This window comes from Gobio gobio, assembly GCF_949357685.1.
Source record: "Gobio gobio genome assembly, chromosome: 9".
NCBI lineage: Eukaryota > Metazoa > Chordata > Actinopteri > Cypriniformes > Gobionidae > Gobio > Gobio gobio.
The window spans coordinates 44653595-44678890 of NC_137115.1; the positions used below are offsets into that span (position 1 = coordinate 44653595).

General features: G+C 35.4%; 3 protein-coding genes across 4 annotated transcripts; 2 read left to right on the plus strand and 1 right to left on the minus strand.

Annotated features, from left to right (window-relative positions):
* Positions 1-1299: 1299 nt before the first annotated feature.
* Positions 1300-4625, plus strand: fam169b (family with sequence similarity 169 member B; the record flags this gene model as incomplete). Of its 2 annotated transcripts, none has more annotated exons than XR_013817249.1 (9): positions 1300-1384; positions 1664-1788; positions 1947-2049; positions 2134-2219; positions 2338-2512; positions 2605-2787; positions 3538-3666; positions 3783-3913; positions 4062-4483. XR_013817249.1 is itself a non-coding variant. In XM_079826067.1 (9 exons), the coding sequence occupies 9 exons, from the start codon at positions 1300-1302 to the stop codon at positions 4173-4175; spliced, it is 1068 nt and encodes a 355-aa protein (XP_079682193.1). In that variant the 3' UTR covers positions 4176-4625. The 2 variants fall into 2 exon arrangements, 1 of the variants encoding a protein (XP_079682193.1); XM_079826067.1 differs by having other exon boundaries at positions 3846-3913; positions 4062-4625.
* A 181-nt stretch (positions 4626-4806) lies between these two features.
* arpin (actin related protein 2/3 complex inhibitor) lies at positions 4807-11304 on the plus strand. Its single transcript, XM_079826068.1, has 6 exons — positions 4807-5082; positions 5357-5432; positions 7031-7163; positions 9335-9541; positions 9628-9791; positions 10023-11304. The coding sequence occupies exons 1-6, from the start codon at positions 4991-4993 to the stop codon at positions 10029-10031; spliced, it is 681 nt and encodes a 226-aa protein (XP_079682194.1). The 5' UTR covers positions 4807-4990; the 3' UTR covers positions 10032-11304.
* A 2102-nt stretch (positions 11305-13406) lies between these two features.
* Positions 13407-24829, minus strand: anpeplb (alanyl (membrane) aminopeptidase-like b; the record flags this gene model as incomplete). Its single annotated transcript, XM_079826163.1, has 18 exons — positions 13407-13556; positions 13696-13777; positions 14040-14180; positions 14264-14431; positions 14539-14643; positions 14719-14807; positions 14888-15035; positions 15122-15177; positions 16500-16633; positions 16757-16842; positions 17035-17168; positions 17247-17312; positions 17841-17906; positions 18001-18144; positions 18257-18364; positions 21837-21991; positions 23703-23842; positions 24225-24829. 18 exons carry the CDS (start codon positions 24827-24829, stop codon positions 13407-13409), a joined length of 2577 nt encoding a protein of 858 aa, XP_079682289.1.
* Between the last annotated feature and the right edge of the window lie 467 nt (positions 24830-25296).

Genomic DNA, 25296 nt, shown 5'->3' on the forward strand with positions numbered 1-25296 from the left:
ATGTAAAAAAAAATAATACATATAATACATTTTATATGCTGATAATATGGTCATGTTTTGCCTGGCGTTTTATTGAAATTTCAGGCTGTTCTAGAACAACAAATGTTATAGTATACGATTTTAACCCTTATATTAACAGTTCTTGTACAATTTGAAATAATGTATTTAACAAAACTACAGGAAAATGACAAAAATAAAAATGTAGCTATTTACGTTATCATACCTTTATACATTTTGTTCTTATTATCCTATTTGTTGTTATAACATGTTTTTTAAAACAAACATGAAAACATGTGGCTCACCTGTTTGTAAAAAAAAAAACATTCAATGTATTTTTCCATTTCACTCTCACATTCGTATGATGATGTTGCCATCTTGTGGACAAAGTAAAAACTGGACATAGCAACACTGCCTCTCAATCAGGGAATAGTCACTTTTTGGAAATTGATGGCATGTTGGCATTGGCATGTCTTGTTGGCATGTTTGTTTTTTAACCTTAAATGAGAGATAATACTATAAAAAGTACACAACCTTGCTGTGGAGTGTATACCTTTGAACATTAATTTTAAAAATATTTTCATTTATTAGTATACAGTAAATACAGGTTTGTCTAACATGACAGTTTTTGACTGTAATGGGGGTGCAACATAAGCATAAGTGCAAGGACAAATCAAAAAATAGATCTCTACTGGTCAAAGGGGTTAAATTGTGGAAAACGGTGACAAGGAATTAAGAATGTGTATGCTAGTTCAATTTGGGGGATAAGTTTAAAAATAAAAGTGATCAATATAACTCAAATGAATAATTATGTTAATACAATAGTACACTGTAAAAAAAAGTTGCTGCCTTAAATGTTTAAGTACAGTCAACAGGGATATTTAAGTCATTTCGAACTAAAAATGTGGTGAATATTTTTTACAGTGTATTAATGCATAATACACGTTTCGTTTTGGGAGATGTTTGTTGTTTGTATCTTAAAACAAGTAGTGAAAGTGACGCTTATTTGAAATTATAATGAAAAAGGGTAGGTGGGTAGGTACAATAATCTAAGGATTCAGCATACATCTTTTTAGTAAATGTGTTTTTATTTATTTATTTTCAAGAAATTGTGAAATAAATCCTGATGATGATGATGATACATTCATTAATATGATACTATACGCATGTAATGCCAGGCTTAAATGCAACACAATTGTACACAGTGTGTAACAGGATGTCTCAGCTCAGATGTAGCCACAAAGACATGAAATCTTCAAATTCTTGAATGAATTTCTCTTCATCACCCTTCATAGTCACTAGATGGCGTTGTTCTGTTTAGAAACATTCAAAGGTCGAACAACTATCAAAATGGAATCCAACTGTAAACTGGAGAGTATTTTTAAAGGTAAGGACTTCCCAAGAGCATTCCTAACAATTTCATTATGTTAAAACGGGCCTTAAAAGGTTATTTTTCATGCAAACATGTTCTCGCGTTACTTTTCAATACACGCCTCTCTGACAGTCTATAAACAGTCACATAAGCGCAGTTCTGTCACAATCAATAAAGTGCTACTTATTTCACGTGACGTCGTTCAACATGGTTGAAAAGTGTGCCATAATGTCATAATGAAATTAAAACCTATAGTTAGTGACCGTGTAAACAGAACAAATGTCGTTTTTCCAGTGAAACCCTATCCTGTGGATCTACCTGTGCAGCATTATGGCGAGCTGAGCACAGGATATGACGAATACTTGTCCAGTGTCCAGTCAGATGGTGCCATGCCTTTCACCCTTCCTCGTGGAGAGAAAGTGAGACCAAATACACTTGTATACAATACAGAATTTAGTTATAGTGTCAACATTTTGTGAGTTGCCTAGCCAGAAAATACTGTCTTGGTAGGCAGCTCATTAGTTTTTGACAGATATTATTTAAATTCCTCATAAAAGGGTGATATTTTTGTTAAAAGGTGGAAGTAACCTGTGAGAACATTGGTCGGCTTGCATTTCTGAGAGATGGTGATTTATCACATTTTATTCTTGCTCTCCACATGCCAGAGGATGAAACACAAGGTCCAGAAAATGCTGCATTCCCCCTTTTAATACCTGTTTTGTGCCATTCTACTTCATTGGATAACATATAGCCTATTCGTTTAGTGGTTGCTGTGTATTTGCAAGGCAAATGGTGGCCTGTTGGTGATGTTTTGAAGACATCGAACAAATCAAGATGTGGACTTGTGTTAGTGAGTAGCACTTCGTTTGGCAAACTTTGTTCATTTAGCAATGTTTTGAGCAGAAATGTCATGATGTTAGCATTGTTACCATTTCCATGAGAGCTCTTGACAGTTCTTGTCATCCCAGGTGGAGTCAGTGATGGAGAGAGTTGTGCTATTCCTGCTCAGTCAAGTTATATTTGGAATTCTGGAAAGGCCTCTTGGAGAAGACCTATATTTTTCTGCCTATTCCTTGTGGGAACATGGAAAAATTCTCTGGCAAAACGGAGAAGCGGTTGGGTTTTACACCGTCAAAAAAAGGGGTAATTTTCTTTTCTAGCATGCGTAGAAATTTGGCGTAGATTTAGGGGGGAAAAATGGCTTGATCACAATTTTTTGTGTTGTTTTTTCATAGGCAGCCTGTGTGACGGCTGCACGGTTCAGAGTTATCAGCTCCCTGTGCTGGACACTGTGTTTGTTCGCTCTCATTGGAGAAGGACCGGGCTTGCTTTACAGATGCTGGAGGATTTCTGTTTGTCCCAAGCCTCAGAGGGCATTCTGGGAATTAGCTTTCCTATGTCTCCTGGCATGTATGGAGGTATGTATACACTAATGTTCAAAAGTTTGGGGTCTGCTTTTTTTTTTTTTTTTACCTGCCTCCAAGGCTGCATTTATTTGATTAAAAAAAAACTGACATAATGTGAAATATTGAAATTTAAAATATAACTGTTTTCTATTTTAATATATTTTAAAATGTTATTTATTCTTGTGATGGCAAAGCTGAATTTTCAGCATCATTACTCTAGTGTCTAGTGTCACCTTCAGAAATCCTTCTAATATGCTGATTTGGTGCTCAAAACATTTCTTCTTATTATCAGTGTTAAAAACATTTTTTTTATTATTTGATGTATATGAATACATTCTAAACAATAGCATTTATTTGAAATATAAATCTTTTGTATCATTATATATGTTTTTACTGTAACTTTTTATCAATGTAATACATTCTTTCTGAATAAAATATATATAAAATATATAAAATAATAACAATAAAACATTAATAAAAAAAACCCAATATATATATATATATTTTTATATATATATATATATATATATTTTTTTTTTAATAAAAAATATAGATTTATATATAAGATAAATTATATATATATTACAACTGTAAGTAAATTTCTTAAATTATCATTCCATGTGCGTGCGGAATCAATAGTTTATATTGAACTGATATAACAGTGGTTTCATTGGGTGTTAATAAAACCACTCTTATCTGTTATTATCCATGTAATGGAAGCCTGGCACCCAAAGCTTACACAACTTGTGTAATTGTTTACAGTTTGCAAGAAGTATCTCGGTATCCACAAAGAAGAACGAGACCGTCTTTATGAGGTGGAAGCCCCGGGTGAGTGGGCTCAGAGACGCAATGTGTGGTTAAACATCCAGCTACGGGACCTCCCAAAACACTGTAAGGCTCTTTGTTGCTGTAAAATAATTTGACTCGAGTAATTTGACTCATAGCAAGTGAGCAAAGGGTTTTGAGTCTAAATACCTTCTGGACTTGTGTTTTATTGTGTGTTATAGAGACTTTGTGGCTGTTATTGCAATGATCAGGACAGTTTATCTCAGAGGTGGTGCTTTTTACAGGTGTAAAATCAGAGCAGAGTCCAAACAGCTCATCTCACGAAAGAAGGGAAGTTGATTTAGAAGATGAGGTATGACGCTATCTTGCGTTTATTTAAGCTTATCTAGGGACAGTTTACTGCCTGTTACCGTAAGTTGCTCTCCGTTGTCTTTGGAGACTATAATATTTAACAACATATAATAATAAAATGAATCATATATTCTTACTCATTTCTACAGGGGATCCTGCGACAATCATCAGTCAGTCTCAAAGACACATCAAGCTCGGAAAAGAAGCGACCAGCAGATCAGTCCAACACAGGGACTTACTTTATGAAAAAAGCCAGGGCTTAACACTCATGTGTCCAGAAAGATCTCAGACAGGCAATGTCTTTTCAAAGCCATAACAGAGAGACTAAATATTCAAGTGTGTAGATGTTGGCAGATAATTAAAATCTAAATAATTATATGATATGCTTTATGGATTTATCTTTATTACCATAGAGTGCTATGTTGTATGACTGTTTCTTATTGCGTGTGTGTTTAATTGCCAGTGATTTATTGTCAGTGGTTTATTTTATTCATTTTTATGTAATGTGTAGTTGTGTAAATGTTATTGTGTAATGTATTACATTTCACAAAGCAAAAATAATATTTCCATGAAATAAAAAAAAATCTTAATATGGTGTTTTTTAAATAGATATGGATCAGACTCTTACCCAAAGTGCTCTATGTTCAGTTCAGTAAATAGGCTACTATTGATGATATGAATGGTAGCCTATGTAATAAAAACAATATATGTTGAAAACATTGTAAATTGATACTTTACCTCCCTATAAAACACAAAAATGTTTGGTGCACTTCAAATAGCAGAAAATGCTCACTACTATCATAAAACTGTGATGTGGTTATTTGACTTTTCACTACTGTCTAGTAGTTGACTGTTTTGTCAACTTCATTTGCGCAAATAAAGATCACGGCCAGTGTTCTTGAAACAAGAAGAAGCACGCCTGAAAGAAAGATAATCATAACGCGTATTTTCTATGTACTTTACAAGTACACAACATTTCCCTGCATCTCTAAATTGCGTTTCGAATGGATAAAGATTTCATGATGACGTAACCAGGAAGTGGCTGAGCTTTCGACGAAATCAAAATCATCGGAGGAAGATGAGTCGCATTTATGACAACACTGCGTTATTAAACAAACCTGTGCATAATGAGAAACTATCCTCCACATGGGATCAAATAGTTCCTCAGAGGTAAAACTTTAAAGTCTGATTTTTTGCAGTTGTCGACATCGAATGCACAGCCTGGTTTGCTTCTCCTCGTCTCCCTTACAAATATGGATAACGTCTCCAAATTAATATGTGTCAATATAGAATATTTAGTCAATTTTATAACAGCAAGTTATGGTGTTATAGCAACACTGCAACTGTGCATTCGGGTGGAAAATATCGTTACCATAGTATTTTGTAACTAAACTTTTTTCTTTGGCTCTCGCATTCTGTTTTATGTGTCATTTTCGCTTTCCAGTGGTCATGGTGTCATTTTAGAGGGGGCGGTCCTGGATATGTCACGCCATGTCATAACAGATGTGAACAACAGAAAGGTGAAGTGTTTGTTTATTAGAGAACTTGTTCCTCATCCAGACTGTTCCTCATCTCAGAAACTCAAGTTGTAGCTACACTGCAATCATGATCATTCACTACTTTAAAAGTAACTGTTCAAAAGTCTGGGGTCAATGCACTGTTACAAAAAAAAAATCCAATAAATGCTGTTCTTTAGAAAGCTCTGTTCATCAGAGAATCCTGAAAAAAGTATGGTGTCCACAATTTAACCTGAATTGTTAATAAGAATTGTTTTTTGAGCATCACATCAGCATAATAGAATATAATTATTTCTGAAGGATCATGTGACAGATGGAGTAATAATGCTGAAAATTAATCTTTGCATCACAGGTACATTTATAAAATTACAATAGAAAACAGCGTTTTTTAATTGTAACTAGATGAGTAAAGTTTGATGACAAAGCTTTAAAAGCTAGCAATTTGAAGGTTTTACGTTTGAAGTAGTTTAAAGTTTAAATGCTGTAGGGAATAAAGTCTATCAGATAGATGATTTAACATGTTTTAATATATTGTCAGCATGAATTGGCTGTTCCTAGCATGATTTATGTTTTGCTAGCATTTCGTTAGCATTTGCATGTTTATCATTAATTCGAGCATGCTGCTAGCATGATTTAGTATATTGCTAGCATGTTTTATCATGTAATATGTTTTAACATGTTTGTTCACATGTTTTAGCGTGCATTAGCATGTTAACATGATTTAGCATTTTGCTAGCATGATTTAATATGTTGCTAGCATTATTTGTCATGTTGCTAGCATTTTTAACATGTTGTAAGCATTAACATGTTTTATGAATTTTTATGAATTAACATGTTAACATGAATTAGCATGTTGTTAGCATGATTTAGAATGGCTTGCATTTTTTTTTAGCATTTTGTTAGCACAATTGTGTATATTAATATGATTTAACATGTTGCTAGCATTTTTTAACATTGCTAGCATTGTTATAATATTTATTTTTTTAAATGTTACTACCGTAAATTAGCATGTTGCTAACATGGTTTGTCATGAATTAACATGTTTGCTAACATTGTGTATCATGTTGCTAGCATTCTTTACATGTTAGCATTAATTAGCCTGGTTTGACATGAATTAGCATGTTGTTAACATGATTTAGAATTTTGTTAACATAGTTTAGCATTTTGCAAGCATGTCTTAACATGATTTAATGTTGCTAGCATGTTTTAACATGAATTTGCATGCTGTTGGCATGTTGCTAGTCAGAACAGTCTAAAGGTCTGACCTGAGTTTGGTGGCTGTAGCTTTAAAGCTCTAGGAGGAGATACAGTCTAAAATTTGGCTCAGAAGATGGTAGATCAAGCCAACATTTAACGATATTATTGTTTGACTGTATTTTTATCAAATAAATGCAGCTGTGGTGAGCATAAGAGACTGTTCAAAAACAAAACAAATTAGGATTGACCCCAAACATATTAACAGTTGGTTATATTATGTTATTTGTCATTAAATGGTAATATTTTTTCCATGACTCTTAGTGATTCAGCAATTGTTTTATTGTTGCTTGTCTTGCAAGTTTGTGATATCCTTTTTATTAAAATCTTAATTGTGTTTATTTCAGGAGCGCTACAATGTTTTGTACATCAAACCAAGCCGAATCCATCGCAGAAAATATGATTCAAAAGGAAATGAGCTTGAGCCTAACTTCAGCGATACCAGGAAGGTCAACACAGGTTATCTGATGTCATCTTTCAGTGAGTAACACTAATGTGGATTTATTCAGAAACATGTGGTTTTAATATAGAATGTTTTATTGTGCTTTTTAATGGCAGCCTGTTCTAACAACTTGCAGTTGTACCATTAAAGTGTCCCTATTATGGATTTTTGAAAATTACCTTTCATGTAGTGCGTAACATAGCTCTACTTCAAAGTGAATGAAAACATCCTTCAAATTTATAAATCTGAAAGTGCACCGTATATAAAGTTATTGTCTCTCAAAAGTAAGAGTCGAATTCAAGACAAAACATTACCCATCCACTTATTGCGCGACACCAGGGAAAACTTGAACCACCTCAAACACTGCTGGACAGCATCATGTCGAGAAGACGCTGTCCTCTACAATGTGTTTATCGTGGTTCATATTGTGTAGGTATCTGGCTAACTCATGTTATTACTGTCTTAATGAAATACTACTGTAAATCAGCTGTGGGCTGCAGTATTACCTAAAACTGTCTCTATTAATGTAGATTGTCTGTAATTCTTACTACTTTGAATAAAGATAAAAGAATGGAGCAAGATTTGTTTTGCAAACTTTAATGTTAACTTACATCAGTCATTCACGTTAGTGCTCGGCTAATGTATGTGCTCTTATTGATACAGTTCCCGCATGTGCACTGTAATAAATCAGACACACACACACACACACACACACACACACACACACACACACACACACACACACACACACACACACACACACACACACACACACACACACACACACACACACACACACACACACACACACACACACACACACACACACACACAGGTTTGTTGATGGACACACACTTGTTAAAGGTTTAGTTCACCAAAAAATGAAAATTCTGTCATTAATTACTTACCCTCATGTCGTTCGACACCGGTAAGACCTCCGTTCATCTTCGGAACACAAATGAAGATATTTGAGTTGAAATCTGATGGCTCTGAAAGGCCTCCATTGGCACAATGCACGGTTCACTCTCAAGACCCTTAAAAGGTACTAAAGACGTCGTTACAAAGTCCATCTCACTACAGTGGTTCTAAAATAACTTTATGAATCGGCGAGAATAGTTTTGTGCGCAAAAAAACCCTAAATAACGACTTATATAGTGATGACGATTTCAAAACACGGCCTCATGAAGCTTCGAAGCGTTATGAATCATTGAGTCGAATCAGCAGTTTAGTGGTTTGACACGCGATCCGAATCATGATTCGACTCACTGATTCATAACGCTTCGAAACTTCATGAGGCCGTGTTTTGAAATCGTCATCACTATATAAGTCGTTATTTAGGGTTTTTTTGCGCACAAAAACTATTCTCGACGATTCATAAAGTTATTGTAGAACCACTGTAGTGAGATGGACTTTGTAACGACGTCTTTAGTACCTTTTAAGGGTCTTGAGAGTGAACCGTGCATTGTGCCAATGGAGGCCTTTCTGAGCCATCGGATTTAACTAAAATATCTTCATTTGTGTTCCGAAGATGAACGTCTTACGGGTGTCGAACGACATGAGGGTTAATAATTAATGACAGGATTTTCATTTTTGGGTGACCTAACCCTTTAAAGCTGATGGTGAGGAGTTACAGTTGAAACATCTCATCATGTACCTCAAACTGAGTAGCATCACTGAGAAACGTCTTGCTCCAGGTTCGGGTTCAATAACTAGTTCTTCCAATGTTTCATCGATTCCGACTCGCGCTGGGATTGGTGTAAAATCGACATCATCATTACTGTCTTTACAGTGTGTACAATCGCTGAGCTTTAGGAAGCCTCCGGAGGGAGCTGGAGTTCAGTTATGGTAATGGGCGATTTTTCCGAAATACGCTGTACGCGGTAGACCAATCACAACAGACTGGGCCATCTGACCAATCAGAGCAGAGTAGGCTCGGGGAAAGGAGAGATTTAGAGATACTGATTCATCCATCGAGTCGTTTGAGAATCATTGAACATTGAACAAATGTTTTTTGACCTTTGATGCATGTAAACCTGTTGTTGGAGACCTCCAAAACTAAATTAGGAAACTTTAAAATAGCATAATAGGGGCACTTTAAATAATAAAGGCTGGAATAAACTCTTAGAAGTAAATATAATATGCCGATTTTACAAAAAATATCTATTACGTGTATGTTGTGAGCAAAAGGTGTCTGTTTGTGTGTCCGCAGAAGTGGAGGCCAAGGGTGAAACAGATTGTCTAGATGAGCGTCAACTGAGTGATATTGTGAATAAGCACCAGCTGGTTAAAATCACTGCAAAACATTGTCCTGGTCAGGCCTTTGCATTCTGGATCTCAGAGGCGGAGATGATCAAAACAGAGCTTGAGGCAGGCCAAGAAATCCGTCTTAAAACAAAAGGAGACGGGCCCTTTATTTGTGAGTGCAATGACTGAAAATAGTATGTACTTCGATGTAAGTCAAGATGGCTACATGTGCTGTTCTGTCTGTTTTTGTCTGTCTAGTTTCCTTCGCCAAACTGGACGGTGGTACTGTGACAAAGTGCAACTTTGCAGGAGATGAGAACGCTGGAGCATCGTGGACAGAGAAAATAATGGCTAACAAAACGGATCAGGAAAAGACAGGGAAGAGTGCCGGTCAGGGTGAGGGAGCAGACGATGAAGAATGGGTAAGATTCTCTGCTCAATTGAAAATGTTTTGTGTTTTGCTCTGACTGCATGAAGGATTTGTTTAGGAAACGGGTTTATGATGAGCAGATGTGTAATCTTTTGAACATTTCCTGTTATTCTATCATCAAGAGGTTTAAGATGAAGTCAAACTAATGCAATGATCCAGTGAAGGATTTGTTGGAGTTTTTTTGTGCAAACCTGTAACATCTTGTTTGGGATTTTGCTTTCAGGATGACTGAATGACATCCTTGAGCGTCCAGGATGGGATCACAGTGCCTTATCTGTCTTCCAAAATATATATTTACACCACAAAACAAGACCTCGCAGTCAGTATTCATATGTTATCACATACAAATATGATAAATAAACAGCAAAAGTGCCATTTTAAAATAAAGACCTTTATGTATTTTATGTGTATCGAAGGCATGTCCTTCAAATCATTAAGCACCATTATTGAAAACGGTTTTATAATATTTCATAATCATAATTATACAGATTAATGGCTCATTTAAAAATTCTACACTATTTTAAAAAACTAAAACTAAAATCAGTTGTTTTAATTGTTACAATTGCATTTAGGCATTACAGCATTATAATGTACAGTATGAATAAACAATACACTTTTTTATACTTAAGATTTTATTGTTTTTAGATTTGCTAAAGTTTACATTTCAGTTATTTGTGTTTTTAAGTGAGTGTTAAATAGCGGCAAAAGTCATTTTAATGAAAAATCTGATTGCACGATTAAATGTCTAATATCAACAAAATATTTTATATATTGTTTATAAAAGTTTTTGTATTGATTGGAGTCTAATAAATGGTAAAATTGCATGGCTATAGTTAATATTAGTATCAGTGATACTGGCCTTAATTCATAAAAAGATGCCAATAAAAAGTATTTAAAATATAACATCTTTTTATTGTTTCTACATTTATTTGGAGATTAACCATGAAATGATTACTTTATAAAATATGTTTAAAAAGTATCAAAACTTGTGATTTGTGATCGATCAACAGCAATATATATTAAGAACAGTAAGATCGTGAAATATTTTTACAATTTAAAATAGCTTTTTTCTATTTGAATATATTTTAAAATGCAATTTATTTCTGTTATTCAAAGCTGAATTTTCAGCATCATTACTGCAGTCTTTAGAGTCACATGATCCTTCATAAATCATTCTAATATGCCGATTTGCTGCTCAAGAAATATTTATTATTATTATCAATGTTGAAAGCAGTTGTGTAAAAAAAATTCAGGATTATTTAATGAATAGAAAGTTCAAAAGAACAGCATTTATCTGAAATATAAAGCTTTTGCAACATTACAAATGTCTATACTATCACTTTATCAATTTAATACATTCTTGCTGAATATTCCCCCCCCAAAAAAAAACAACCTTACCGACCCAAAACTTTTGAATGGTAGTACAATGTTACAAAAGCTTTCTATTTCAGATAAATACTGTTCTTTTGAACTTCCTATTAATTAAACAATCCAAAAAAATGTTGCACACAACTGCTTTCAACATTGATAATAATCATAAAAGTTCATTGAGCAGCAAATCATTATATTAGAAGGATTTCTGAAGGATCATGTGACACTGAAGACTGGAGTACTGATGCTCAAAATTCAGCTTTGCCGTCACAGGAATAAATTACATTTTAAAATATATTCAAATAGAAAACAGTTATTTTACATTTTAATAATATTTCACAATATTACTGCTTTTTTTTATTTTATAATGCAGCCTTAAGAGAGAGACTTCCTTAAAAACATTTTTAAATCTTACCGTTCTCAAACTTTTGACCGGTAGTGTGTGTGTGTGTGTGTGTGTGTGTGTGTGTGTGTGTGTGTGTGTGTGTGTGTATGTGTGTATGTATTAGGGGTGGCACGGTACATGGAAAAAAACCGAACCGTTCGGTTCGCTTGTCTCGGTTCGGAGTGTGTGCGTCTCACGGTTCGCGCATGCGCAATGTATCCTCGTGCCCCTATGTTACCTCAGACAGTGGGTGTGCTTTTCGCGCGAAATAAGAGGTGTGTGTGGACATACAGTAAAGTAAAAGTGGAGTGCTGCAGGTCACGTCACATGTAGAAATGAAAGTGGGAGAGATAAGGAAGGCTGCCGGAGTTGGAGGATGCACTAGCAGTGCAGGAGGAGAGAGGGAGCCGCGCCGCGCGTGCCCGTTGCGCATACACACACTCTCGCGAGTCGCGCAGCTGAACCTCGGCTCGTGGATTGCAAATACAGGCAAATATAGTCCATTCTGTCACATTTTCCGGTGTTCTCCTCCGACCCCTGTCTGTCTCGTGCTTTGATGTCTCATACACACATGCATATGTTGTATATAAGTTCACATGATAAATGTAACATTTAAGATATGCTTCTAGTTCTAATAATTTAAACATGACTTTTAAGTTTGGGCAGAAACTTCTGGCAGTGTTGTGTTTTCGTGTATTTTATGTTATTTTTTCACAGCGCTGGATGTCATATGGTGATTGTGAAACACATGGGACACTTCATGGTGAAATGTGTTCATCAGGTCAGCTGAATTAAAGCCACAGTGTATGGTTCTGATCAAAATTGAAATGATTAACATGAAAAATGTTACGCCAATGTGTCAGACTAGGTAGACAGCCAGTTAGGAAACAACTTGATATAACAATTTTTAAAACTGTATCCTAAATTGTGGATGATTAAGCCATATATACCATATGCTGAAGTAAATTTCTGGAGTGTTAACGATTAAAAAACAACAACAACAAGAACCGTACAGAACCGAAAACCGGTATGTATATATATGTATATATATATATATATATGTATATATATATGTATATATATATATATGTGTATATATATATGTATATATATATATATGTATATATATATGTATATATATATATATGTATATATATATATATATATATATATATATATGTATATATATATATATATATATATATATATATATATATATATATATATATATATATATATATATATATATATATATATATATATATATGTGCATCTTCAACCATAATATTATAGATATATTACAGTATCAGTGCATCAAAAGAAACAGCTGTAAAAAAGGCACTTTATGTAAAGATGTACTTTTGACTTTTACATGTTTCAAAATATGAATCACAACCTTTGTCATTCTTTTTTTTAATATCAATAATCACAATTATCAACAAAATTAAAGTTTGTGGTTTTATAAAAAGGTAATATTTCAAAATACTAGCTTTCACAATATGCATTTTAATTAAAATAAACAATACAAATACAAAGAATAACATATGGTCCTTTGTGCTTATGTTTTTGGTTTATGTGCTTAGATGTGATTTCATCACTGTAAACAATACTCTGTAATATCAACTAAATTATATTAAAGGCAATAAATTAAGCTGTCCTAAACATTCATGTTTGGCCTTTTCTCTAATATACACAATAGGTCTGGCATTAACTACCCAACACAGCATAGTGAATGTGTTATGTAGCCATTTTAAATGGCACATTCGTTGTTCTTCTCTTCTAAAGCTTGAATGATACTCCAGTGAAAACCATCTCCGAACCCCAGGAGGGTGTTACTTTCATTGTGGAATCCTACAGCTCTCCATCAAACCATTCCTTAACATTCTGCTTGTTTTCATTCACCCACTTAATATTGGCCTCTGTCCTTTCAATGACCTGCTCCAAAGCTCGAGCAGCGAGCCCCTGATTGTTCTTATCCTGCTCCCTCTGAAACTGCTTCAGCTGTGTGAAGAAATGTTTGTGTAAGATCAATGGTGGAAACACTGTTATAGATTTCGACATAATCAACTACTACACTTTATCATCCTTTTACAATAACTGAAGGAGTAAGAGCGTAACCAAAAATGGCAAACGACAGCACCTCTTCAAGTTCAACGTCCCTGGAGAATCTCTTTGTCACACCATCTAGTAGACTGCCTAAGGATATGATTCCCGCTCCATACCTTCCAAAAAGAGATAGTTAGTCACATATCCAGAGATAAAAGCTTTAAGACAATTAAGACTATCATTCATTTATAGCTGAAGGAAGACTTTGGAGCCTGGATTGCTGTTGAGCTTTGATACTTTTATGTAACTTGGGTGTTATAACTTCCTGATTGCTTTGGCAATTCCCGATTCATATTTCATAATTCATCATTTATTTCAAGCCAAAGACACCAACTGAACAGTTGTTACTGCACCAAATTCATTTGAAACGTAACTTACTCTTGGGTGATATAGGACCACTTGCCACGAACAAAATCCCATGCGAGAGGCTGGCCGGCGACATTTCTGGCAATGTAGTTTATGGTAGAGACTATATCCATCTTTCTTATCTTTGAAGGGTCAAGAGTGTACTCAAGGTATCTGTTGGATTAAACGTCAATAGTGAGTATGATGGAAACCAAGTGGCCGTTGAGATGGTATAGAGCTCAAATCGCTGCCCTAACCTGTTTAGCAGCCAGATTTCTTTGGTACACGATAGGGCATATCTTAATTTGTCTTTCTCGGCAACGATCGTAGTCCTTTGATATTCTTCCCAAAGAAATTCCCAATCATCCTCATCACCGGCAGCTATTGCACTGCAAAGGATTACTCTCCTCAAATTCGGAAGAATCCTAAATGTTAAAAGACATCCTCTCTCAAGTCACTATATCTTATGCATAGATATCTTGCAGAACTGGAATTTGCAATAATTTAATTTAGTCTTAAAGACACAACTCACCGATTTGTGCCATTTTTATAGTCCGTGAAAAGACTTGTTGCCATTTCTATGCACTCAGGAAGGCCATTGGTGCAGGCCACTGAAATAGCATTTACCTGGTTATACCTAAGAAAAAAAATCAAAGAATGATTGCTATGTTCCAACAAAATATATTTAAAGAAGGACAAAAATAATGCTTACTGGTCAGTGTGTTCCTCAGGAATGGTTCCATTATCTGTGTACTCTTGAAAGTACTCATATAGTCCTTTGCCTTGCTTGCGTAGGTATTTCTAGAAATAAAAAATGTAAGTTCATTATAAGTTATCACATTTTTCCCTGTTTTGTATGTGTTCAATTTCCTTGTGCTCACCGTTATCGAACCATAGACCTCAGAGCGATCAAACATGAGGACAAAATGGTCCAGGTTTTTCAGTGCTGACTCCCATGGGATATACTCGGTATCATTCACCAGGAACTTAGTTAGACTTAGTGCAATACTGACGTTGAGACGATGAGCCCTTTACAGAAATATTAGAAGTTAATATACAGCAACAAATCCCAGTGAACAATATAATTATTTACCAAATTTTATTTAAAAATGTACCTTGCAAGATTAAAAGCGTCATCAATGAGTTGCGCTCGGTTGATGACTGGAATGACCTAAAGGTGTTGTAAGGCATTTTTGATCTCATCAGTATTGAGGTTAGGATTTTGAATATTTTCTGTAAATGACAAAACATACTTCACGCAAGTAGCCTACGTGAACGCAGACGCTTCATGCTACGCAAGCTCGATTTGGCAAGTTGCTGGCTATTGAAATGTCAGATTGCATTCTCAGAGCTGCCACAAGAGGTGATAGATAGCGTGAAAACAAGTCATTTGCATTCAGATTCGTCCATTCAACCTTAATTTTGGAACAATTTTTCAGCCGTGACGGGACGTGTCGGAGGGACGTCTTTTCAATGGTCATTAAATGTCCAAATGTTTGCTGGGTATCAACGGCAATATGATTCTGCAGTGATCAGGTGGTACAGCAGTCACTTGGTACAAATGGGAGCCATCAGAAAATTCCCAGTTAACAAACTGTAATTACAATCTCTCGACATGGTGTGAACACATGGATATATAGCAAACCACAACAAACCAACTAATTCCCGATGGACAAAATCAAGTCTCGTCCTACATTTTTTCTTGTTCGAGAAGCCGTTGCACTCAGATATACGTCACAATAGGGAAGAAAAGACCATTTGATGCTGAGAAAGTATGTTTTTACAAAGACTTTTTATACAGGAAGACGGTGCACTCCCTTTGCTTATGAATGGGAGAAAGTGCAACGCCCCAATATGGCGAACAAGCCCCGCCTTCTAAATGAAAGAGCCAATCGTTGATTAGTAAAGTCATGCGTCACTGCAGCTGACATTAGAAGCTCCGGTTGCTATAGAAACAGGCAGTGTTCTGAGACGCGCGTTTAGGATTGCGCATGCGCATTAGCTTAGTCCAGGCTAAAAATGCTGTTTTTTTTGGTCATGATTCGAGTGTTTATCAAAAACATTTATGAGACAGTTGTTGTCAGAGTTCATTGGTGATTTCAAATATGAAATTTAATCTTAAGCTTGGCAAACAGTTTTGGAGAATTTGATGTTTCCCCCATTCAGAGAGATAGAAGCAGCACTTGCATGCTCAAGAGGCGTTTCAAAGATGGCCGCCGAGAGAAATGACTTGTCTTAAAGGGACTTTGGTTTATTGCAATTTATAACATACGGTTTAATGTGAGAGGTAGCCTATTTAAATGTAACACTACCACCCCCTTGAGTAGCCTATAAAGTTTGATAGACCAATGGAACAGCGCACGTCAAGTATGTTAAACAGGATCCATTGTTGGCCAAGGGTTTGTGTACTTGCACAAAGTTAAGTTGCTGCCCTTAATTGTTAAGTGATTTAAAAAGGATGCTAATAACATATATGTCTTAAAAGATGCTTACTTCATAGTTATCTTCAAGCTGCCATAGAAGTCCATTCCAGTTTCCTTCATCGTAGTTCACACGGTAAAAGCCAGTGCAGTCGATGTTGGCGAGAAGCCACTGGTCATCCTTAAGTTGAAAATGTGGCCTTCGAACTATAAAGAAGGATGCAGGAATAGTTAATCACTACAAACAGCTACTGCATTTAGGCCTGTTGTTATGGCAGGTTTCATTTTTACATTTTAAAATGAAGCGATATAGTTTAATTCGTTCCTTACCTGGCCCTTTAACTTTCAATAAATCCCTTTTCACCTCATCCAAATCATCAGACCTAAGGTATGTGACTTGAACCTGCCATGGAATACTGTTAGGAAGAAAATAAACAATATTTGAATTTGGCTAAACAATAAAGACTATATTGCATATAGTGGTACAATAATATGGGTCTTTTTATTTGTTTAGTTTAAATCCAATGCTATAAATGGCCTACCATGGTGCACAAATGATTCCGTAAATATGGTAATACTGTATACTTTTATAAACAGAGCCAACTTACTTATGGCCCTCGCCTTGCTTTAGTAAAAAATGTTCTTGAGAAATCTCCCCCGTCTGGGTAATAATGGTGATCACTGGGTACCCCACTTGCTCAATCCATGTGCTCATGAAGCCTTCCAAATCTAGATTTGTCTCCTGTTCATTGTGGGAAATATGTGTCATTATCCTCTCATATTATTCCAACTTGAATAATAAAATAGGTCCTCAATTTACCATTTGTAAGCATTCCAAAAGATCTTCGTACACAGTGTTATTGTACTGGAACTTGGCGAGATACGTCTAAAATATTTGCAAGTAGACAATCAGTCCTGACAATACTTCAACACATAAATAACACATAAACAATACATAATGCACAAAAGCATAAATTCTATGTTTTTAGGAATTCATATTATCCCATAAAAAGTCCTAAGTTATAAAAACACAAATAATATTACAATATTTAATACAAGTTGATTTATTCCTGTGATGGCTAAGCTGTTTTCAACATTGATAACAATAAGAAATGTTTCTTGAGCACCAAATCAGCATATTTGAATGATTTAAGAAGGATCATGTGACACTGAAGATTAATGATGCTGAAAATTCAGCTTTGCCATCACTGGAATAAATTAAATTTTATAATATATTAAATTGGAAAAAAGTTATTTCAATTGTAATAATATTTCACAATAGTACTGCATTATTGATCAAATCAATGCAGCCTTGGCCCTTAGAGACCTTTCATCTTCAAAACATGAAAAATCCTCCTAAGATTCCAAACACTTGAATAATTGTGTGTATAATTTTTTGCCAACTTTGGCTTACCTTGAGTCCTTTATTAAATGCCTCCTTAGTCATGTATGCAGACAGCATTCTTAACACAGCAGCACCCTAGAGGATGCACAGAACATTACGTTTTCTTTTTTGTTTAAATTTTGAACATTAAGGTACTAACACTATAACCGTATAGAGATGTCATGCCAACCTTGCTGAATGTGATGTCATCAAAAAGGTCTATGATCTCAGAGGAAGTTTGAACATCATTGTCATGCAAGCTGAGAGGATGAGAAGAGTTCAGGGAATCCACTTGAAAGGCGGACTGGATTTCTCTGAGAACAATTAGATCACTCTGAAAACACAAATGTACAATATCATCAGAGGAGGAAGCAGAGTTTTAATGTACTTAAGTTATTCCCATTATAGTTGTCGACTAATGATAAAATAAGCAAAAAACTACGTACCAAGTCCCAGTCAGCAGCTTCCACCCCAGTGTATGACATATATGTCGCAAATGCTTCATTCAGCCACAGGTCATTCCACCAGCGCATGGTGACAAGGTTTCCGAACCACTGAAATTAAACACAGGTATGAAACGGAAACATTTATTTAGGCGTTCTCAACCCCTAGTTATAGTGGATGATGTAAATATGTTACGTTCTAAAGACCTACATCAGAGAAAATACACTGCAGAATGCAATTGTAAAATGCAGTTAACAATTTAATCATAGGACAGCAAAAGAAACTGATTTTGAGTTTGATTGTGTTTATTTATTTTCATGACTAATAAAAATGTTATGTTTTTTTTAATTTGACTTAACATTTAACTCTGTATACCCTAACACTCAAATGAATTAATTGGTTTAAGTAGGGCAAACTCAAATTAAACAAACTAGTTAAATCAAATGAACTTCTACGAGTGTTTAGAACTCTTTTTCAGTTCACGGAACTGACACATTTTAAGTAATCTGAATTGTTTCATTGTTTTGAGTTCTATGACCTTAGGGCTATTTCCCAGCATGCTTTGCCACGACATTTAAAAGGGTGAGTAAATGCTTAAATTAAGTGTTATATATTTTATTATATTATACACAATATGTTTTGTGTGCACGATTAATGTTAAGTGGGAGATTTATTAGTGATTTACAAGAGTTTCTGTTACCATCGCGGGGGTTACCATCATGTGATAAGTGAAGCATGAGCTTGGTTTGTGAACAGGTAGAAGTTAAATGATATTTAATGTCGTTCTCTTTCAGCAATTGCTATGCTAATGTTATCAAAGAACTGTGTTAAGCATTTGCTGAATTTGCTAGTTATAGCTAGCTAATTTCCACTATTTTCAACTATATTTAAGTTGAGATAACATGACCATTTTAAGTTAAATGCTTACTTAAACTTTGAATTTCTTAACTTGATAACTTATTCGGGTTTGCAGTAAAGTCATGTCATTTATTTGGCATTTTTGGGTTTATGGTAATATTATGTTTTGTTTAGTTCTGTATGTATAATTTTGATACTGTTTTAATTAGATTAGATTAGATTAGATTCAACTTTATTGTCATTACACAAGTACAAGTACAAGTACAAGGCAACGAAATGCAGTTTAGGTCTAACCAGAAGTGCAATAGCAGCAAGTGCAGGATATACAACGTTTGCATAAGTGCAGGACATGGATATGTACTGAATATATATAAATATATCTATAAATAGAGAGATGGTTATTACTATAAACAGAATTTACCGGTGAATATGTACAGTGAATAATATACAGATGGTTAATACTATAAACAGAATTTACAGGTGGATATGTACTATGAATATAATATAATATACAGATGGCTATTACTATAAACAGAATTTTACAGATAGAGGTATACAATGATATGTTAGGCTAAAATGAGGAATATGGCAGTGGATTAAGGTAGTGCAATAAATTATGGACAGAAGCTATCCGAAAAAAGTGTAAAAGTGCAGTGGAAGTGATTGCATATTACAGTTAGAAGTACGGTGCAAAATACCAATGTAAACAGTTGGTACTGTAAATAACAGTCGGCAGTGCAAATGAGCATAATCCAGTTATGGTATGGTAGAGCAAGATGCATAAGTAAACAGTTGTGACTCTAATAAACAGTCGGTAGTGCAAATAACAAAGTGAAGGCGGATGTGAGTTAGGAGAGTTATCAGTATATGAGGGAAGTGGATCAACGGGGGTTTGAGTTCAGTAAGGAGACAGCTCTGGGGAAAAAACTGTTATTTAGTCTGCTGGTCCTGGTCCGGTGGATCCTGAAACGCCTGCCGGAGGGCAGGAGAGAAAACAGTCTGTGGGCTGGGTGAGAGGAGTCCTTGAGGATGCTACGACGTACCCTGACGTTCACCACTTGATCGTTCACGACGTTCACGAACGTTCACGACGTTCACCACTTGATCAATGTCCTGGTAATTTATACTACTTCTTCGTCGGACCTGCGCCATAGCCTCTAGTCTACGCCATGGGCTACGCGTCGATTTTCATTTATACTGAAAAACAGGCACGTGCACAGGTAGGGCTCAACCTGTGCAGAGCACATGCCCTTTTTGCCCTTACACTCCGAAGTGCCCTTTTTTTGGTGGTAGTGTTTTTTGTTCCTGCTTCAATAAATCAATAGTTTTGGTAAGTGCATTTGAGTTTGGCTTTTGTAAAATGTTAATAATAGATAAGTAATACAACCACATTTAATTTGTTTTTGCCACCGAAAAATCATAAATAAGCAAAGGTGCGCCCATAGACCGCCAAGAGCGCCCGCGCTGTTTCCTACTGGAACTTACACAAAGTGACTGAGTGATCCTCGTCATCTAGGTCAAATATATTTCGTAGAAATTTGTTCTTGGATTTATGATTGCTAATACAATTAATTTGTTAACATGTAATAATATCATGGTCACATGTTTAATTCATTTACGTTGTTGATATATGCACATATTCTCTAATTTTTGAATCTCTATACTCTCTCGTTTTCACATGTGTAGTAAAAGATGGTTACAGTAATGTTGTCGTTACATTAAGTGCAAATAGGCCGTCTTTTTCACAGAAGGTCTGGTTGGGTCAGTCAGAATTGCAGAAGACACCATATAAATGATATCCGTGATAGTGCAGGGGTAAAGCGCATTGCTTGAAGTTTTGACGCAAATTGATCACGGTTCGAATCCGCGTTTTGCCGAACTTGCTCTACTTCATTTTCCCATCACACAGAAATTCAAAAAGGCATTTTCCCCCCCAATAAAAATAGTGAAAATCTTCAAAAAATGTAAATAAAGCATGTCATGTGTGTTTGATAATAAAGTGTTAAGGCCTTTGCACACTGAATACGAAATTCGCATGCGAAAATTTCGGACTCAGTGTGCAAAGGCCTTGAGGGGCGGGTGAACAGAGGGGGTGCCCTTTTTCAGTTTCAGCACATGCCCCTCAAAAGGTCTGTGCACGGCCCTGCTGAAAAATATACAGAGGGAGCATGTGTACCACTGAGGAACGGGTTCTGGTAGACCAATCACAGCGCTTGCGGTCCTCGTAGAATTGACTCGTTGTTACAATTTTGGAGAGGTGCACGTCAGGGTACGTCGTAGGCTAGGCGTGCAACACAGCCTACGACATAGTTACACTCTAAAAAAAAAGGTTCTATATGGCACCAAAAATGGTTCTTCGTCGTAATCATAGAGGAACCACTTTTGGTGCTATATAGCACCATATCTTAACATGTTCTGTATATGGTAGCGGTGCTATATAACACCATAGTTAGCGGTGCTATATAGCACCTTAGTCAAAGAACCTCTGAAGAACCGCTGAAGAACCACTGAAGCACCAAAATTGGTGCTATATAGCACTAAAAAGGTTCCCCTTACGAGCCAAGAACCATTTTTGGTGCCATATAGAACCTTTTTTTAGAGTGTACGGCGCACTCGACGCGGAAGTAAATTGGGCTTAACAATGCCATTTACTGAAATATCTAGCCCAATGTCAACTTTAGTCAGTGATGAATTATAGGATATAAAGGTTATGAATATGTTTACCTGATGTGCCAACGCATGAGCGATCGTAGTGGCCACTCGTTCTTTATCAAAGGTTGATCCCGTTTTTGCATCATACAGCAAACCTGACTCCTGATATGAAATTAAACCCCAGCTTTCCATTGCTCCGACACTGAAATCTGGCAGGGCAATGTGATCTGTAATAAAACAAATTTTGCTTGTGATCCTCCATATCTTTTATATGGCACACATACTCATTTCCGCTTGTTCATTGTGTTCTGTTTGGGATAGTTCACCCAAAAATGAACATTGTGTAATTTATGTTATTATATACCTTATTATATATATATATATATATATATATAAAGGTCTCATTTGTTAACATTAATTAATGCAATAACTAATATGAACTAACAATGAACAATATATTATTACAGAATTTAATTATGAATTAATAAAGGTTGAATTACCAAGATTAATAAATGCTTTATAAGTATTGTTCACTGTTAGTTAATGTTAACTAGTAAAGTAATGTTAACACATGAAACCTTATTGTGTTATTTAAAAGGTCTTTTGTCCATACAATGAAAGTCAATGGGGTCCAACTTTTTGTTGTATGGTCACAAAAAACACATCAGAGGATGAGCAAATGATTTTTATTTTTGGCTGCACTAGCCTTTTAATAAGTGGTGAACTTCATCCACATGTATTGATGCAAGCAATTAAAATAATATACCCCTATTTCAATAGAGCCATTGACACCTTCTCATGGTTTTTTTCGCCTTGACCCACCTAGTTTTTGCAGTGGGTATCTCAATCCAAATACAGTCTGATAGCGATCCAGAATCTTCCATGTTATTTCAGCTGCATAGTCCGCATGGTCAGCATCAATAGCCTCATTACGAGCATATATCTTGGAAACAAATGATAATAATTTGTGAAATGGTTAAAAAAATTTTTTTTTAAATAAGCCAGCACTCAAGTATCTTAAATAAAAATGAAAGCTACATACATGCATGTTTATCCCAGAAGATGCTGTTTTATACTTAAAATCAGATAGACTAAAAGCCAATTGATACGTTGACATGATGCGTGTCTGACTAAATGTAGTCACAATCCATTCTTCTCCATCTATTTCTATCGAGTCTGAGTCTGAAAAACAAATTATACACTGAACATAAATAAATACCTTGATTTTTTTGGTTTGTTTACATTGTTTAAATCCTTTGCAAATAATCAAGTCTTTGGTTTAACTTAAAAAAAAGTAAGTAACCTGGTTGCCTTAATTTTGAGTTCATTGAAATTAAACATTTGAGTTAATACAATGAAGGAAATTGGTTTAATAAATAGAAAATCTAAATATTATTGTATCTGAACCACATAGAATAAATAAAACATGATGTGATAAATCATGAAAATAGCACAATTTGGCATGTTTCACTGCATTATTATAAAACACAATTACCAATATGCTTACAAAATCTTTTAATAATATTTGAATAAAGGGTGATGTCGATTCTCAAAAATGTCTCAAATTTTTAATTTCAATGAACTCAAAATTTTAAGGCAACCAGGTAACCTACTTTTAAAAAAGTAAGTTTGCTGTTTTGACATTTATTATATTAGAGACATGAGGACAAAATATCTACACTCTTAAAAATAAAGTATCTTAATTACATCTATGGTTCCATAAAAAATGTAGAGTGAAAAGAAAATGTTCTTTTTTATTTTAGATTTTTTAAATGTTCTTGAAACTTTGGGGAACCCAAAAATTGTTCTTCTGTGGCACTGCTGTGAAACCCACTCTTTTGAAACCTTTATTTTTAAGTGTATGTATATATTAAATATGTTTTATCATTATGGTCCGTGAAATTTTGAATTGTCAAGCCTAACAATAAGGATCCTAACCTTCTATTCCATTGGAAAGGGCTTTAAGTCCAGGTCTGTGGATAATAGTAATATCAAACACAGCCTTCAGAGCCGGTTCATCAAAGCACGGAAATACTTTCCTCGCGTTTGTGGGTTGCAACAGGCTGGTGGCGAGGAATCTGCTTGTGGAGATGTATTTATGCAAAACAAGAAATAACAATGACCATCAGTAACTGAATTCAAATGTTCAGGGTTGATGCTTCACTTATTTGTCATTAAAACGGCATGATTTCTGCATGTGAATGTCTATACAGGCTTCTTAAAGTAAAAAATGTACTGGACAAGAGATAGCCCGTGGTGATTATTATGAGGAGAAAGTTTAGAAAATTAATTTTTCAAACTATTTGAGTGACCACATAAATGCAATTATTGTACATCTATAAGTACACATTCACATTTTTTCAATGACTATGAAAGTTCTTATGTTTTTATTTTATTTACCAAAATGAAAAGAAACTTATCAAGACTATATATATATATATATATATTCTGAACCTTTACCTTTCATTATCCTCCTCGTCCTCGTATTCACTCTTCTCTGTGTACCGGCTCACGTACAACCCAGCCAAGTCTTCAGAAAGTTCCCCTTCAAAGTTGGTCAAAAGATCATAGGTCCCATTTTCAGAAAACACGTCTTTCTCGAGTTGGATCTCGAGAAAATTACTTTCATTGTAATGAGTTGTATATCTCTTCACTAATAATTTCTTATTTGAAATAGATTCTCTCACTTCCACATTTGTCACATTTAGGTTGTGAACATGAAGAAAGATGGCTTTGGAGTCTTTCATACACCTTAACTTTACAGTTGAGTTCCCCGTGAAAACGAAGGATTGGTTTGTGTAGTTGTTAGTTATCGCCGAGTAAAGGTACGGTTGGAGGACGACTTTGTAGCTCTCAGGGATCAAATTGTCAGGAAGTCTGAGATTCGGTGGAAGATCTGTTGGAATAACCGGAGGTTTGGTTGGACGAGGTGGAACCAGTGGAGTGTTCTCCTCTATTTGAAGTTGGAACATCACAGTCATCAACACTAAACCACAAACAGAAGAAACTGTCATGACCCCAATGCCGACAGCCACGGCCTTGGATATGCAAGTTCCTTTGGCCATTTCTGATCCTTCTGAGAAACCTCCAAGAATGAAGTGAGCTAAGAGAACGGAAGGTTTTTAGACTCTGTACCCTCTCGAAGATCTTGATAATATATGTATTGTTAAAGGTGTCAAGCACCACTACCACGCCTCTCAGGATTACACATTAACTATGGATGAGCCAGAAAAAAACAAACATGTCTGTGTTTCACATGTAATGCGTCCCATCCGTCGCTCTTTGCCCCACATCTGGAATCAGTTATAATAGCTGTTGTGCAGTCCAAGGTCAGCAAAAAACACGTTATTTTGTTGCTGAGAAAAGAGATGTGCATTTTGAAAGAAATTTTGCTTAATCACTGGAACCGATTGGAGGAATCCCATGGCGATCATCTTGTGTTGCCAGAGACCTTCAGACCTCAGTGATAAGACATCAAGCTTTTTGGGACCTTGGCAGAGGTGACAGCGTTGTGCTGCCCGGAAACTTTTCC